The 19352-nt window shown below is 30.7% G+C and overlaps 1 protein-coding gene across 2 annotated transcripts; it reads right to left on the reverse strand.

Moving 5' to 3' along the window:
- Positions 1-12154: 12154 nt before the first annotated feature.
- Positions 12155-17436, reverse strand: LOC148237872 (transient receptor potential cation channel protein painless-like). 2 transcript variants are annotated; one of them, XM_088205806.1, is made up of 3 exons: positions 17000-17436; positions 12810-15010; positions 12155-12637 (listed from the first exon to the last, which is right to left on the reverse strand). In XM_088205806.1, exons 2-3 carry the CDS (start codon positions 15000-15002, stop codon positions 12578-12580), a joined length of 2253 nt encoding a protein of 750 aa, XP_088061932.1. In that variant the 5' UTR covers positions 15003-15010; positions 17000-17436; the 3' UTR covers positions 12155-12577. The 2 variants fall into 2 exon arrangements, with proteins under 2 accessions (XP_088061932.1, XP_088061931.1); XM_088205805.1 differs by having other exon boundaries at positions 12155-15010.
- Between the last annotated feature and the right edge of the window lie 1916 nt (positions 17437-19352).

Consider the following 19352-nt stretch of genomic DNA (forward strand, 5'->3'; position numbering starts at 1 on the left):
TACATTTCTGAACCACTTGAAAAACACCACGCGCCGAACATTGACGCAAGTATGCAATTACATTCGATTCAGTCGTTGCTTTGCTAACGGATCGAATTACAATTCAGCACAACTAGCCGAGACCTGAAAATATGCGTACGCGTCACTTTTGACGAAATGCATTTTTCCCTGAAAATTTCGCTCGCAGAGGACGCGCGTGACGTACGACCGGTGGACATGCGCGCGCATGCAAATTTCATACGAAATTGTATACACATGTTTATGCGCACGCGCTAACGCGCATTTTAACGAAGCGCCGCTGTCAAAGATTTTAGCTCGAAAATATTTATTAATAATAAAAAAGTAGAGAAAATAATAATAACTATTATTCTAATGAATAATAGTTATTATTATTATTTTGTTATAATTCTGCAACATATGCTATGATAATCCCACATTTCTAAAATAGAATAAATGTCCAATTTTTACGATGATTTTTTATATATGAAATGGATAGTGCTGGCCATTTTCTATAAGCTCCGTCAAGGAAAAAATCGTAAAACCAGCATTATTAAAAAATAATAAAGGCAAAAATATCACCACTTTTGGAAAAAACAACCAATGTTCAAACATTTTGTGTCGACATAACTACTAGTGTTTTGAACATTAATTTAAAATATTGGATGATACTATAAGTAAGTCTTCTTCCTTAACATATTAAACATATTTTTCAAATATTTCGTATAAATATAAATAATTTTGTATACAATGTTTTATATTCCTCGTTTTTGTTAAATGGCAGATGGTCAAAAACACAAGAGTGGAATTAAGAAGAAAATAGAATGTGATGATATATGTATGTATAATTCTAGAAACTTTCGCGACCTTTATTGCACAGGAGGATTGAGTAGCTCATATTACAAAAATGCCGCAAAAACACAAGAGCAAGCGCATCACGTGCATACACGCAAAATATATTCTCTAGTATGTACGTGTATAATATGTTTCTGTTACATAAATTCACTGTAGTTTTTTATAATTGACAATCTATCGCTTATCCTTTTCTCACAAAGTATAGCTTTTCCGGTACTTATGGATGTATCGAGACGGATGTACAAATAAATGATCCGTGAAATATAAGGAATTATTAATGCAATCGTCAAGTCTTAGGTTTAGGGCTTACTTTTGAGACGAGTTGGTATTTCTTTACATTTGTTCGAAATAGTTGTTAGAATGCCCTCTAAATTATTTGTGCAGTCGGTTGAAGCCCCTCAAACTGTTTTAAAGCAGTTTACAATTTTTTACAAAAATAAAACAGTAAAAATATTCCAATTTAAAAGAAAATATTGAAGTGAAAAATTATTGTCATATTAAATGCGAAAATTAAGAACTTAAACTAAGTTCATACTTTTATGTGTAGAATATATAATGCTTTTCGATATGAACAACGATTGCAGCTAAATAATTATTTCAGCGATCAAAGGTTTCAAAGGTGCCTTCCGTGCGTCGTGAGCGAGCAATAAATAATAACGAATAATCAATTTGGAAGCTGGGCGTTATCCTTCAGCTGGAGTAATGGCCGGAGGTTTGAGGCACAATTAAACTCGCCTAGAGGTGCATTTCCTGTTCGGACAGGAAACGAGAGTGCCCCAGAGCGAACGTGACTCACGATCTTAGGGCGAAGTGACCTCTCGGCATCGCAGCATCCCGTTTCAGTAATGCACGCGGTCCCCTTCGTCAACGAACAGGTACACTTCGTGCCATTCGTCATGCAAATCTTCGGCGAATCATATTCTAAAACGGTGAATAAGTATTTTTTTAGTAAAGGATGGTACACAAATATTGTTACAAAAATAAATAATCAAACGTCTATTCGAAAAGTTTCAGTTTATTATTTAAAACAGAATTCTTTGAGTATCAAACTCTCTTTTCATAAATAAATATTTTAATTATTGACTCCATAAAACGAGTTAAAATTAGAGCCACTTGAGAGCCAGTGTACTTCTCAATAATTAATTAAAGACACTTGACAATGATTGAAAAAATAAAGTAAAATTAAATTATCTCAATGATTAACTTAAAACACTTCTTAATAAAACTTTAAAAAATGTGGTAATCAAATCTGTTTTCGTTTTGTATATGTAAAAAAAAACACAAATAAATATTTTAGCACACAATTCACACATTGGGCTCATTGTTTATGACTTTACATTGTGTATATCCGAGAAAACCGTCGCTTATGAGAATAACATACGAAATTTACACATCCCAACATTTTTTGCACATGCTTCGAATTAAAAAAGCAAACACGTCATTTTTTTACCAAAACAAGTCAACGAACTTTTAGTCCGACAGGAAAGTGTCGTTGTGCAGAGGTCAAGTTCGCGTTTCCCCTCTCTTTTCGGGGTCTTTAAAATTTCCAATTATTAGTCTTTGACCACCCTGTGGGTAGCACGTACTCTTAAATAATTTGCAAAACGTGACGGCTTCCAATGCGCGGGGGCAATATTCGAAGGCCGGTGGATGAAAGGCTGTCTTCCATACATATGTTTTTTTAAAGCTTAAGGAATCCCGTTGACTTTCCTCGAAGACAGGATGTTCGGCAAGCATGTTCAGCCTACGCCCATTTCGCATGTTAATCGAAAAAGAAAATATGAAACAACATAATAACACAATACGTACGTGTCGACAGACAAAGGATCGTGCTCGATTGAACAGAGATACTAAATAAAATCTAAAGCTATATATGGAGATCTATGACAATAGAAAAGTTTTAATAGACCTCCATATACAGATCACTATATTGCCGAATATTATATTATTAGAAATATGCATACATAAGTAAAATAAAAATATTTGATTTTTTTAAAAAATCAACATCATTCTCATGCAGGGTTATCTACGCATAGTCTGACATTTTTTGTTTTTTGATCTCTTCTTTATAGAAGTTGTCTTATGGAAGGCGTACTTTCTTTTTAGCAATGAAATGATCTCAGGGGAAAACCAGACACGTTTTATATTTGCAATGTACTCATCAGTATCGAGTTCAGTTTCAGTTTCAGTTCAAAACAATATCCATTTCGGGTACGATTTCAATCGAAAATGAAAAACTAGTTTTTATCTTAGTCTTATAATGGACTTAAGTTTATCACGTTCTATGTTTACACTTATTTAAAATTAAGTGCATAGAATATGACGAAAGGTTCGACGGTATTCGAGCAACGTATCTGCTAAATTTATACAATTACACATTCTTCGTCAATTCATGCGTATTAGTGGCGATTCCGGGCGCCCAAGGTCTGAAAAGTTAATTACAGGATAGAAAGTGCACATCTGAATGAGTCCGTTCGATTGCATGCGCCAAACCGGTAATTGTTTGCGACAAACCAGGAACTGTTCCTTCGACATGAGAACGAGGACACAAGAACCAGCGGCGGCTCGGACATTTCTCAATTTCGTATTCTTTCCAGTTTCACAGGCAAATCGTCAAGTGTGTGTGCTGTTGCTATTTCACAAGGAAAATGGTTGCAAAAGGATGTACGCTCCAACGGTCATCGACACTATGGTTTCTGGGCAGATATTTCTCGTAATTAACGGAAGTATTAGAAAATTCCCCTTTGGTCACGGCAATCAGGTGTATTAGCAATGCATGGCGAATATAAGAAAATTTCATCAAATAGGACTTTTTAAAAAATAATATCACCTAATACAAGTTAAAATTTATTATTTTGTTAAATTTCCTGAAAAATGCAGTATATAAGATCAATTAATATATGTATTATATATTAAATACAAGGGGTGGTTAAAATTAAATTTTGCTTAAGTAAAATTTGAAAAGTTAGACAATACATGAAAAATATATCTATCATAAGACTGTATACAGATGATTAAAATGTAAAACCGTAAAAGTATGCATATAGTAAAAATATCATTATATGTTGAGACTCTAACCCAAATATATATATATTTCTCTAAAAAAAATTACAATTTTTTGTTAGAGAAACCTATATCTGCGAGTAAAAACTTTAAGAAGTAAATGCAAAACAATTTTATAATAATATAGATTTATAAAAAAGACACAAAATTGAACATATGACAAAAAAGCCCACATCAACAGCAACTGAATGAGTCTTTTAAGCAGTAGTAATAATTAAAGTCGAGCTTCATAGTTACTTTGAATATGGAAAATGTTTTATTATTTTAAAATAAAAAAATTTAATCTTGATACTTTTAATTACTAGCATAGAAATATGTATGTATTATATTTTTTAATTCTCCATAATATTACGAATATACTTGAGTATTAAAATATTTTATCGTTTGTTATTTAATATTCGAATGGTTAAAAGTAATCAATATTTGTAAATTTGAATTGTAAGTTTGTTTACCATATTTAGTAATAAAGGTGACATCTAGCTAAAATATTAGATAATAGCTTCCAAAACTTTTCTAGCTTTTATCTTGTTAATGGTTTAGATTTGCTAATTCTATTTTATTGAAGTTAATAATCTAGAGTCTCCGTATGTATCTAACATCTATATGCAAACTAAATAAATCTCTACTAACTATAAATGAAAAGCAAATGTCTATTTTTTTATCTTCACCAATATATGTACATATATGGCCGTGTGTATAATTTTGGATTACAAAATGCTATTTTAGAAATAAAATAATATTAAACAAAAAATTTCAAGCTTTCAATACGATCATACACTATAGGGTTTTACAACCATCTGGACCATTAGTCATAATTTAGAGGTCATCATAACGTGCACTTGAACAACGAAAAGAGAAAATCTTTCGCACTACATAAATATCAACCCATTTACGAAACTTAAAAACCGCACACATCACATAAGGCAAGAGAGTTTTTAATACTATAAAATACCAACATTAACAATAGAAAATTTTACATGGACAATCAAGTGCATCCATTGCTAAAAAATAACTCTTTGTTTTTGTATGAAAAGATGCGCCCCAGGCAATACGTTTAATCCTGCGTCTATTACCATTGTTACCGATCGCCGAAGTAGCTATCTAAACCGTGTTTTCTCTTAAGGCGTGAACACATTTTGAAAGTGTTTTCAAGAAGCGGTGCAATTGCTTCGTAAACATCCTTGTTTGCAATTAGCCAGACCTCTCTTGAATGATCAATATGAAAGATATGTCACATGTCACATCGGAACAGACTCTGGAAAGACATTGAGGAAGAGGCTCGTATGAGCAAGCACAGGCAGATCATTTCGATATTGTAGTAAATTGTACCTTAACACTCTTTCAACCTTAAAACCCGAAATCAATGAACCTTAAATTTAGATAAAAAAAAATTAAGATAACAATTATACGCAAAGAACAAATTAAACTATGAAAATGATATACCATATCTAAATCAGTCTGGCGAAACGAGGGACGTTAGTACCCCATTTTTTGCTATAATAATGACTAGTATTATATTTTATTTAATCTTAAATTCCAAATATGTTGTTTTTACTACTTAATTTGAGTATTAGAGAAGAATCGAAAATTCTTATTTTAAGGTTGAATGTCCCATGAAATATAAATCTGGCAACAGAATTTTTCGGTTGTAATATAGAAAAAGATCTACAACTGAAAAAACTATTGACACTAGCGATCAAATTCCTGCATGAGATCAACAAGAAAATGGTCATTTAGGATGTTGGAGATTAAATATATAGCTTTATTTTTTGGACAAAATTTTTTAAATGGAAAATAGAATACCGTAGTTGAAAACATGTATTTATAAAAGAATTGTCGGCAGATCTAGTGACTAGCCGTTCCCCTATATGCGCAGATTTTTTTTTATAACTTATAATATTTGACAAATACGTAATATTAATCAAACAATGAAACTATATTGCCTATATTAGACTCTATTTGTGTCAGCATCAGTTATAAATGACAGCAGTCAATTGTATGTATTTTTGAGTTAAGGGATTTACGACCGCATTAAATACAGATTTAACTAAATATCATAAAGTGATGTTTATTTCAAAATAATTGCTATTCTAATTATTCATCACCTGATAATGGGTCTAAAAAGGATATTCAAATCGATAAGAAGCGCCTTATAAAAATTGACAATAAATCAAAACATTTACCTTCGTCACGTTTTTCCATTGAGAAGTGATTCAGAAATAGGTAGAATTCTTAGTTAGTTTTGCAACATTCTTAGGTTATGTTTTTTTTTTATAAATTCAGCACATCTCCTTGCAGTTGTAAAATAATATATCACATATACACTTTTTTGGGTTTTCTCGATAGATATTATAAAATCGATCTTAATCCATTTTTGTCCGATTTTTTCCCCTAAAATTTATGAAAATTTCAATAAATCATAATGATACTATACGAGACACAACAAAATTATCTTTTCTTTACATTTGTATTGATTTTATATGCGTTTTTCGAGATGTTCCAAAATTGGGACAATGGGAATACGATGAGGTAAAAGTTAAAAAACAAAGAAGGAAAAAATAATATTCAAACACAAACAATATTGTAAAGGAGCGAACAAACGAAGTGATATAAATATAACATATAAAATGAATTGTGACAGTTCTCAGTGTTGCCACACCACCGCTCAACTTGTGAAGCGGGTGGTTTTTAAACAATTGGCTAAATATACATTCTTTTCTTTTCACTCACCATGACAACGGTCTAGCACCCCGGGTCTTCGCCAGCTCTCTAAAAAAGGTCGCTTATTTAAGTAGCCCTCTACATACGCTACAGAATTAATGGATATGAAAGAGTTTGAAACATCCTTTATGTAAATTTACACTATATTGTTCACAACATTTTGTGGCATATTTTTACAGAATGCATATCGAATTTGTTTATCAGATGGATCCATTGATCCAGTCGGTTATATCGAATTATGTCAGGCACCTTGCTAGATATTTATTTTAAAGATTTATGAATGGAAATCCCATAACTCTAGTTATGAGATTTATATTAATTTTAAATTACAATTGTACAATATTTATTTTAAAATGCAAGTAATCTAATTTACTACATGAACTTCTGAATACCCAACGTTGAATCCTTTGTCGTTTTTTAAACAATCTAACATTGAGTGCATGACTTTTACCTTTGTTCAATGCTTTAACTACGTAATATAATGGCGATTCAAAATTACTCTTTCCCCCCTTTTTCCAGATTATTCCAAAGCCCACAAGGTGGTCGTTGAGTTCACTTTGGTAACATAGGTGTATGTATTAGAGTTTGAAAATTAAATTAAGGCAAATAGCAAATAGAGCACCGTAGCAACGATTCTGAAATGAAAATGTGTCCTAATATATTAGTTGTCAAAATTTAAAATACATATTCAGTACGATTCAGATCACTGTATTATCAATATTTCGCTATCTTCGACATCGCCATCTCGAAACTTTTGATATATATAAAGTTACGCAAGCGATACTTGATATGATGTTAAGCTACTTCCTGTTTTGCGCCCATACATGCTCACATCTGCATGCCATACGTTCATAAATACCTAGAAAGGGTAGGGTATGACCTGAAACGGGGTCGACAGTCTTAATCGAATCTAAAATCTGCAACAGATGCTGCTAAGCAATTGCCAATTACGATGCGACAAGTTGACGCACTATGGATCTATCCCTATTATTTAGTAGTCAAACATCATTGCGATACGTTCAAGAATTAACCACCGGCGAAAACAATGATAGGGCAACGTCCACAACCGCCAAAGAATCTCAGGTTTTGGCTTTCCTGATGTCAGGACAGGCACTCCTGTCCTGGTGAGAACCGGCCAGTACCACGGCCGGATGTACATTCCTTGACGTGCCGCATCGAGAGACGTCTTCACGGAATCCGAATGTGTGCATTACATCATTATTACCTGATCGACATGAACATGAACACTAACTGCTTGCTACACCTCGAACTTGTGAAGGATACAGGTATGCCGGTAGATGCATTTCCTTAAAAGGATCATACATGATGTAAAAGTAGTGTTTAAAAATTAATAATTATTGTATAGCAGTATCAATATATTGCTGTCACGCAAAAAATAAGATGACATTATGAATGTTAAACAATGTGCCCAATTCGTATAGTTTTAATATGACGAATAATGTCATAATAAATTATAAAATACGCGTTTGTAGCGCCTCGTTGATATATTATGAATATTGATTTTTATGTTAATAAATTAACGGTAAAATTATTAAAAATATAGGGTTTTATAACCTATCACAATAGACGAAGCTCTTCACAAAATTATGAGGCACACTAGTAGTAAAAATATAAATATACAATATACGAGAAATTTTGATGGTTGTAAACTTTTATTCGTCATAATTTAAGATGATGCACTGTATACAGCACCTAAAATAAAAAAAACGTATAAAATATAATATTTTTACGACGTGTTGTTTACTTGGTCCATTATGTCCAAAGGATCGTTTTTTTTATTCTGGATATAACGAGGGCTATTGTGGTGGTTCGTTCATTTACAGTCTTTGTCACGTTCATTCTTATAATTATCGTGGTTACGGTGATTTAGTGCACGAACTTACAAAGAAGAACTCCCGCAAATTTTAGAATCCATGTGTTTCTTTTATATTTTACTTAAAATTAAGTAAATGTATATTATCTGTTATTGTTTTTAGAAGTCATATATATTTATAAATATTTAGTATATAATACTTTATATATAAAAAGCAAAAGAAGTTCGTTTTTATGTTCTATATAATCTATTGTTTTAATTTAAATTCTATACATAATCTGATTCCCTTTATCATAATTTGTTACATCCATGTATATTATTTGTACACCACACAGTCGCAAAAGACAAAGAAATGTCTTACGGCTACTTACCATTTTGACGGAGTTCAATTACCTTATAAGTCGGAAGGTCAGGCGTACTTATGGAATACAAATCGCCAATGATAAATCTCTCCATCTCAGATACATACTTTGACACGTATGGTGTGCACAGGTTCCTGATAACACATAAAAAAACAACAATCGTGGGAGTATAGTATCCTGGCTGGTTGTCGTTTTTAAGATTATTATCACGCCATAAATGAGTGCTACGAATATTGAAAAGGGTCATGGCCGGAAAATTAGTATTTATCTTTTGCCATCTTAATTTCTTTTACGTACAAATATTTATTTTTTTGAACCGTGAGATTAGAAACAGAAAAATTGCATCATTATCCAATGAAAAAGGTTGTCTTAAAAATCACATTTCGCACAATTTTTTCAATCACTAGACATTTTATTTTATCTTATTCATGTTTGAATTACTCTTTAGATTATCGATTGTACTTAACCTTCTTTGCAAAATTAATAAGTTATAAATTATGTTTGACCCTTGTTTTATTTACAGTTGAGATTCTTAGTTCATCAAATTTAAAATTCATTTTATTATTTTTTGTAATATTTAGTAATTAAAAAAATTATATCAAATATTTGAATTACTATTTAAAAAAAATATTGTCTTCAATTTGGAAAATATAAATTCTAAAAAAACGTGTATTGAAATATTTGTTATACAGGTATCAAAAAAATCAGTTATTGTTTCAGCTCTAAAGCTCATGTTCTATCTGATAAACTGTAATATTAATGGATGATTTTGAACCGTATTTTAGATATATGTACATACATATGTATGTATATATGTGTTACGTAAATAAGTAAAAATCAAAATTCATTGACTTCATGTTGTTACTGAAATGTGATGTAAGTTATTAAATTCTCGATAACCATTTTTAATAAAATATTCTTTCAACCAGCAATAAATAATCGTTAGCGATGATTGATGCCAATTAGGATCCAGGTGCTCGTTTTTTTGCTCACGTTATGAATCATAGTACAACACCTTTAGCTTCATCGGACACCCTTATATGCTTCCAACATAATAATAATAAAAAAACGTTTTAAATCACAATTTTATTCAATGACTAGAACACTCTTAAACAAAGACTAGATTTTTTAAATATTACTTTTAATGAGAAGATTCACTCACAAGACTCTGCAATTCCGATATATACTGAATAGCATTTTTTAGAGTCTTCAGTTTGCTTAACCTTCTAGTAGGTATAGTAGATACTTCAGAATTCGCATGAGGCACAGCCTTCCTCAATTTTAAGAAAGCTCCACTGACAGCCCTGACTCTTCTCCTCTCCCTAGCGTTCCTCCCTATCCTTCCTTTGGCGCCAGATCTGTTTCTCTTTCCTTTCTTATCGGTGCCATCGTCCTTCTCAAAATGCTCATTGTTTTGATTGTCTTTATCGATGAATGGGATGCTGTACGACTGATAGAAGCTGTTGTGATCGTATCTGATTTCGTTTCTGAATCCCTCGCGGACTCTCCAGGTGTCTGCCGCCAGCTCCATGCTCTGGTCCGAATCGGTGTACCATTCCGGCTGATATATTGTTCTCATTTCAATGGAACAAAACATCCTTTGCGGCTGTTGTGTCTTTCCTTCTTCCAGAATATGAACGTTTTGATTCATCAGAAGCTCTCGTGCTAGCTCGGGTGTCGCGTTACGCTCCATTGTGCTATTTCGCATTGACATGTCACTTTTTTGCACGATTGTCTGGTGGTATCAAAACAGTTTCGTCTTACGATCACAATATTTTTGCACAATTCAACTAATCCGATACGCGACCTATGACCGACTGACTTTTAGTTAATTTTAGTGGTTAATATATGAGTTACCCATTTCTGTTGTATATTATTAGCTGTTAAACGGTTCATTATCGCGAGGAATCGCCCCTTTGTTGTAAAAAAGTTCCTGGCTCGCGTTGTAAAGACTATAATAAAAAAATAGTTTTGAGTTAACCTTACAAATATTTATTATTTACCAATTCAGAATATTTTAAAATATGTCAATTTATATATGTATGTAGTATCTATTTTTAAGTAAAATTTATAGTATGTGTTTATCAATATAATCATTTAATATTTATTGCCAGAATGAACTGTACATCATTGCGAGCTTTCATAAATGTAAACCATCATTTGTGGAAACCCGCATGATTACGTATTGTTTTTTCAAGGTGCATATCGTTCAACCACACGTGCTGTACAAATAAAAATATTCATTTGTTAGAAGGTAGAAAAAACTTCTACTATTTAATATTAAAATTTATCATTAACGATTTTAACGTAAAATGAAAGAAGTTTACTGTATCAAACTTCAGGAAAGAATATAGAAACACAAATAAGTGATACTAAATTACTAAATCGCAAGATTTTGACTATTTTAATGCATAGTTATACAATTTGGTATTAAAATCAAGATATCAATATGAATTAATATTTTGTAAAGTAATATTAAAAATTCAGCTTATATTTTAATTAAAATATAAATAACATAATATATACAGTTGATGTGTTTTCTTTTTATTTTTATATAACACCATCTATGAACGTTAAGCAACATTTTTTTCTTAGGTGATGCAATAGGTTTAAAACATTGCTAAAACGCAATAGTACATCCCTTCAAGATCTCCACCCAGCTCCTCGAATATACTTACTGTCATGTATTTTTTAATATAATATAGGCAGATTAATTTATTTTCAAATTAAATGATTAGTTATTAATTCTATTCTGTTTTGTAGAAATAATATAACGAGAACGAAAATTAGATTTAATATATACATATATTTAGTACTTAATATTATATTTAAGTTCATAATAATTCTTACATCTATATTTTTTTAATTAGGTTTCGAACCTTTTTCAACTCTTTCATGAGTTCCTCCATCATAAAGTGCAGGCTTTTCATATCTTCTTTTTCGTCTTCCTTGTCAGAAATAATAGATTTGGCCAATATCACGATTAGGTGATCCATCTTAAGATCGACACAAGCCTTCAAGCAGCATTTTCAGATAAATAATACAATAAATACCGTTTATGTGTTTTGTTGAATAACACCATCTATGAACGTTTAACAACATTTTTTTTTCATGTGATGCAATAGATTTAAAGCATCTCTAAAATGCAATTAACTAATACGCCCCCTCAAGATACGCTACACTTCTTCCCAGCTCCTCGAATATACTTACTATCATGTATTTTTAAATATTATACAGGCAGATTAACTTATTTTTAAATTCAACGATTTATCATTAATTCTATTGTGTTTTATAGAAAAATATATTAAGAACGAAAGTCAGATTTAAGCAAAACAATTTATTTTAGACAACAGATATATTTCTGTTTAATATATACATATATTTAGTGCGTTATATTATATTTAAGATAATAACAATTCTTATATCTATGTTTTTCCAATTAGATTTCGAACCTCTTTCAACTCGTTCATGAGTTCCTCCATCATAAAATGTAAGCTTTTCATATCATCTTCTTTTTCATCTTCTTTGTCAGAGATAATGGATAAGGCCGATTTCACGATTAGGTGGTCCATATTAAGATCGACACAAGAATTCAAGCAGTACCATCCTACTTCAACATCATCTTCATTAATTGGCTGTTTTTGCATGCCTTCATATTTAGGAATCTCAACTTTCGACTGTTGATTGACTTTGATGTCCACTTGAGCCATCGGTAAATAATTCGGAAACAAACATATTCTCTTTGCTAAGCGTTTGATATATGGATATCCAAGTATACCATAGAATTTGTTTTGATCAAAACTTCCTAAAAGAATGTTTTCAAAATATGAGATTAAGTGTATTCTAGATATGACGCTGATTAATTCAGCGTCATTTCTGATTGCTTGCGTATCGCTGACTGCTAAGCCGTTCAGCAGATTGAATAACACGATTGGAATCATGAAGACAAATATTATAAATATGAAATAACTTATTACCGAGTGCTTAAAATCAATGCCAGAAGCTTCCAATTCACCCGTCATCATTATTATTGTTTTGAAGAACGACGTACCTAGATTTGAAAAGTAATTAAAGTCATCTTCCTTATTGGACATGTTTGAATCAAACTGTTTCGCTTCGCCAAGTTTGTTTTCAGTATTCTTATCGACTGCTTTGAATAATGTATGAAAACTCAGTGCAAATGCAATTAGCAAAATGCAATACCATATTAAAAAAATGAAGAAGTTCCACGATACTGTTTTCAACATCACTATGTTTGTGGAAAATGATGGAAAATGACCAATGAGTATAACCAATTCTGCTGATGATAGTAATATTGCTAATGCATAAAGCTGTTGCTTTTGAAAGTAATTGTTGAAAAAGAACGCGTAACAAACGACGATTAATATCACTTCTAGCAAATTTTCGAGGGTTTTCCAGTATTTAATGGGTGTTATTATAATCTGTATGGCTTCTCTTATAGTCAAAAATATAGTTCCTATTATTGTTAAGACTTTCAATGTCTGCATTAAGGCAGCTGGTGTAATAGTTGTATCGAATTTTTCGGCACCCAATAATATGTATAAATTTAACGATAACCAAAACAAAACGTAGAATAGAAGATTGAAATAAAACATACAACTGATTCTTTCCCATTTCATAAAAAGAAAACTGGTTATAACTGGATGTTTCAATAAGTCTTTTAAATTGGGGTGCTTCGACATGTATAGAAGAACGTCAGTTTCCGGTACTATTATCTTGCTTTTGCTAATTAACGGAGTATCAGTAGAATTTTTATTGAATCCAGTTTTAGGCGGAATGAGAAAACTATAATTAAATTGTATTTCATAGTTGTCACTGTTTGGACGTTCATCATTAGTAGTCAGACAAGAATCCAGATAAGATTTTAGCGTTTTAGGTGATATGTCCGATAGAGGAGGTTCTCCAAATTTATTTTTAATCCCAAGATAAGCTTTGTTCTTTAATAACTCCATTACGATATTTTGATCGCCATTTTTAATCGCATAATGTAAAGACGTGTATCCAATAGGACCTTTGTAATTTATATCCAAGTTTGCTTTATCAGATTTCAATAGAATCTGAAGGCACTTTTTATAGTCGACGTTAGCATTCTCTTCTACCTTCTCTTCTCCTTTGATTGTGAACTGCAAGAGGGACTCACCGTCTTCTAGATCGAATTTGGTCTTATCATTCGCTCCTAGCAGTTTTAATATCTTATAATATCCGCCACGACATGCGTACGCAACTGGTTTGATTCCATTACCGGGTGCTGTTAAATTTGGATCTGCACCTTTTTCCAATAACGCCTCAACAACTTCATCGAAACCCTTCTTGCAAGCCCACTGAATAAGGGTGTACGATCCGTTATTTTGAGTCAATATACAATTTAATGTATCTTTTTTTATCTTTTTCAAATCTATAACGAAGTCATCTTCTTTTCCGTCCGATAAATGCGAAAATAGTGTATTTATATCTACAGCATCCAATTTGGAAGATATCGACGACTGCTCGAGTAAATGGGGGAACGTTTCCTCTAATAGCATTTTAGCAGTCTTGTCGTTGTAATCTTTGCACGTTTGTAAATCTACTGGAATCTTAGAATAATTCAGTATATATTTTATGATATTTTCTAAACCTTGCTTAGCGGCTGAATATATGGGCGTCACGCCTTTCATGTCAGGAATGTTTACGTCTGTTCCGGCTTTGACTAAAAATTTAACGATTTCTTCATATCTTCTTATGTTATACTCCTGATCATCATCCAAATCCTCTATTTCTTTAATAGCTAAATGTAAAGCAGTATTGCCTTTGCTTAAACAGTTCACATCTATACCTTCGTCGCTAACCAACACTTTGATCGTTTCTACATCACCCGTCTCGGAGGCAAAGTGTATCGGAGCTTTGTGATGTTTTTCGTTGAACTTGTTGATATCGGCATTGTTATTCATTAATATCTCAACATATTCGGACTTTCCAAGCATAGAGCAGGCAATGTCGAGACATGTTTTGTTATACGGACTATTGTAAACATAATTGGGATCGAATTTGACCAATTTAAAGAGTTCTTCAAACGATTTCTTGTCCTGTTGGCGCAAAGCGACAAGGAATTGATTCTGATTTCTGCTAATAATCGAGTATGTGGATTTCAGTTTGTTGGTGTTGTTTTCCATTTTTTCAGCTGTAACAATAAATATCATATACGGTGAACTTAGATTGAATTACTTGAAAATTGACTAATAGTAAAGCAGCAAATAATAAGTTTTATTAATAGAAGATGCAACAACTGATATTTGTTGCCCAGTAAGTTGTCATGTATCTCTATCAGAACTCATCAAGCAATGAGTGGATATTTAAGTTTGATATAAATTGGTATATTAATGACAAAAATATTTCAAAGATTAAAGATCACCGAAAAAGTCGAATATAAATATGGCAAAAATCATCAAATTTTACATGATAATATGTGGAAAAGATGGTGATTTGTTCTTATTTTATTCCTGCTCATTTTAGATTAGTTTTGAATTATTTCCCATAATAATCATAATTAAGATTAATATACTTTTTCTGTTCAATAAAACAGTCTTTTAAGAACAATTAATAATATAAAATATTATATTATTAATTGTTCTTAAAAGACGATTTAATGTTGTACAAAATATATAAAAAAATATAACTACCTAGATTGGAGCAGGATTTTGAAACAACTTTGCTGTATTAAAAAACTCTTGATTCTTTAAAAATGTGTAATAAATTAAATTATTATAGCAAACATAATTAATACCATAAAATGTAGTTATTTTGTCGAAGCCAATATGGTGTTCACAATTCTAATATACTAATATTATGTCGGGCATACATATGTTACCAGTAAAGTTGTTTTTTTTACTCGTACAAATATAATATCACTTACTTAGCCAGTTAAAATATATGAAACAATTGATTTACAATTGTACTGCTCAATATCATTAAAACTGTATTTTTTCACAAACTGATGCCAGGATGATAAGAGATTCACAGAATTGTGACGTTAAATCGTTTGAAAAAATACTATAATATAACAATTAAAATAAATTAAAGCAAAACTAAACCTAACCTAAGCGAATTAACCAAATGAAAGTTGAAAAAAGTTAATTTTTGAGCTTCTATTAGGTTAATTTAGGTTTGCTTTATTCGTTTGAACAGCTAATAGACGTTTAGCAACTGTCATATTGAGTTTCATAGACATTTTAGAGCAACTTATAATTTCATTTAAAAATTATATTTTCGCTAGTAGAAATATATATCTACCGGTGAAAATGTATTTGGATATGATTTCACTGAGACGTGAAAATATACAATATAAACCAGCAACTGTGATGATAAAACTATTAATTAATTTCGTAAATTTATACATTAATAACACATAAACTATTAAAAATACGTTTACATTAACATCAAAATTTACGTTACATATTATCTACTAGATTAGAAAATTCCGCAAAATCGAACTGAAAATGATATATCTGGAAATCTGTGTCAGAAGAGATAAGACTGACTCTTTGTACTTTATCAAAGGTCAAATTAAAACCAGTTAAATTTAGCAAAGACATCAAAAAAACAGACTTTACGAATATATTAGAAAACTGTTTAATGAAAGAATACATCCATTAGTGGAAGATATAAATGATCTCCAAAAGATCTAAATTTTGCTGGTGCTTTATTTGGAACGAGATTAGTAATAAAAACTTATCATCTTATTCATATCGTAGCTTGACGACACAAATATACATTAATCAAATCAAAAATAAAATAAAACTTAAAAAGAAACACTAAAAATATCATTTAACCCTTTATAACTTTAACAATCTTTAAAAATGATTTATTACAATTAACTCTTTTATTACAATAAAACTAGTATGTTTATAAAAAGAAAAAGTAAAAAAGTAATATTCAATACAAAAAAACAAATTTGTGATCCGATCATATAAGTAAACTTTTTTTAAACATACACCCAGATGAGGTTAGTCATTCATAACATAATTCAACAAGTAAACTTATTATCTTATGAACACGTTTATAAATCAGTAGAACTACCAAGCATCTATAAAATGTTACTACAAACGAGCATTACCCATAAACTAAACCATAATAATTCTTTATAATAAAGAATAAATATTATCTACATTACCTAATTGCTCCTTGCAAAATATAAATAGTGTATATTTATGGTGGTGTACTTATGGTACTGGTCCATCAATGAAAGGTCCACTTCTCTGGTTTACTGTGTCAAGGTGGAACAAGATAAGTAACCAAATTGCCGGAGATAGCAGTACTTTTATACAGAAACGGTCAGCTTCAAAATATTCCCGTGTCGCCTGGTGCATGCTTCATCTCTTTCTTCGTTGCATGCGACTCCCATCTCACTTTTCTGTCTCGGGGATCGGCGTCAGTCCTTGATTGTTAAATGAAAATTTTACAGATTTATAAGTAGCAAAATTATGAAATTAAGTATATGGTATTGCAGATTAATAAAATTGATTCGTTTAACAATCCAGCACTGACGCCGATCCCCGGGAGAGAGAAGTGGGTAGGGTGTCGCATGCAACGAAGAAAGAGTTAAAGCATGATTTTTCCTGTAACGGTACTTCGCCCAGCCCAGAAGACAAAAGAATCTTATGAAGCTGACCGAAGGGCAACACACTCGATGGTTAAGATTTAAAGTGATTTTATGACCCGGGCCATAAACAAAAATGAAATATTTTGATTCTCTCGGCAAAGTAAACGTGATTGAATATCTATAATCCCCACTAAAACTCTTAGTCTTAGAATAAATTCTTAATAGTTGGTTTTGACGATGATGTTTAAGCAGTAGATTAAGAGAATATGACATTATGAATATGGTACAAAGAACGACTTTTAAACTTGTTTTGTGAATAAGCTATCATCATAAACTAATAAACAGGCTAAAAGTCATATTTAAAACTAAAAGACGAAAAACATTAAATATTTTTATCATTTTTTTACAACACAAAAATTACCTCAATAATTACAGTTATACAAGATTATATATTATTAAGATACGCCGAAAACGTGAGCTAACAAGACGAAATAATTACAAACCTTAACTAAAATTATATATTAATTAATTAATAGATCATTGGACAAGATATGTATAAAAAACACTAAAGATATCATTCAGCATACTAAAGGTACAATTCAATAATTTTGAAAAAAAATTGCACAATAAACCCCTGTACTAGAATAAAACTAAGACTTATTGTTGCAGTATTTTTATAAAAACAATTAATAAATAGAATAATATTTAATATCGAAACTTAAAAAACACTTAAATAAAATTTGTATTAGTTCACATCAGAAAATTTTCAAAATATTTTATACATTTAAAGCAATATTTCTAACAACAAAAAGTAAACTGATTATCTTTTGAACACGTCTATGAATTAGTAAAATGACTAAGCACATTACGATGATTTAAGTCATCCCATTTTTTTATGATAGGTATTAAATTTTACCACAAACCAGCATTACCCATTAACTAAACCATAATAATCCTATATCCATTATCCGTAAATTATGCAAAAAAGCTTATATATTATAATAAAGAATATATATTATTTCCATTACTTGTATGCTCCATGTAAAAAATAGATCATATGTATTTGTTCTTCTTATATAATTTATAGAAAATAATATATTCTCCTCCTTTGTTTTACTCTGTCAACGTCTACTCAAGATGGAACCAGATTAGTAAGCACTTTTTTAGCTCGCAGTATTTTTATATATCAACGCTTGAGGTGAAAGTTCATGCACTACTTTTATTCTGCCGGTTTAATTAATGCATTTCTTTATTATAAATTAATTAAACTGTACAATAAAATATTTTTTATATAGGCGAGCTAGCTTGCCTTTTATGTAAATTTACACGCTGATTTAAAATTTAGCACTATTTTTTACCAATAAGTTCTTGTTTTTAAAATATTGGAGATTTTGCAGAATTCATCGTTTTTTAACATTTTTGCTTCAAAAAAATAATTAAAAAATTTATGAGTTGCTTTTTCTGTATGAACAATGACATATTCATTTTAATTACATTTTTTTCTTTGTATTTAAATATTTTTTTTAAATATATGATATTTTAATTAAAAAGTGTACTACTAAGATTTCGTTACATTAATTTAAAAAAAAAATTAATATTTTTTAAATTATGAATGCGAAGCGCAAAATTTCGAGCGTTAAAAGCGAGATTATGAACGTAAAGCACGATACTGCGAGCAAAGCGCGCTTGATTAGGAGCTCTACGAACGAAATAGTTGAAAGCAAGCCCAGATGCGGTTTTCGTTATTTTTTTAAATCTTTGGTTTACATAACTTGTGTTTACATAACTACACGTGTCAGTGAAATATATTTGAATAAATACACTGATTCTTAATTATTCAGTCAAAGTAAATGTGTAAATATTTAAAATTGTCAATATCTTGAAAATTTGATATACATATGTTATAGGGAAAAGCTAATTTAAA

This window comes from Plectrocnemia conspersa, unplaced genomic scaffold (genome assembly GCF_051122295.1).
Source record: "Plectrocnemia conspersa isolate PC_06_02 unplaced genomic scaffold, ASM5112229v1 ptg000002l, whole genome shotgun sequence".
Lineage (NCBI taxonomy): Eukaryota > Metazoa > Arthropoda > Insecta > Trichoptera > Polycentropodidae > Plectrocnemia > Plectrocnemia conspersa.

What these genes read in the sequence shown, in the direction of transcription:
- LOC148237872 (XM_088205805.1), bottom strand. Translation starts at nt 15,002, where the DNA reads ATGGAAAACAACACCAACAAACTGAAATCCACATACTCGATTATTAGC.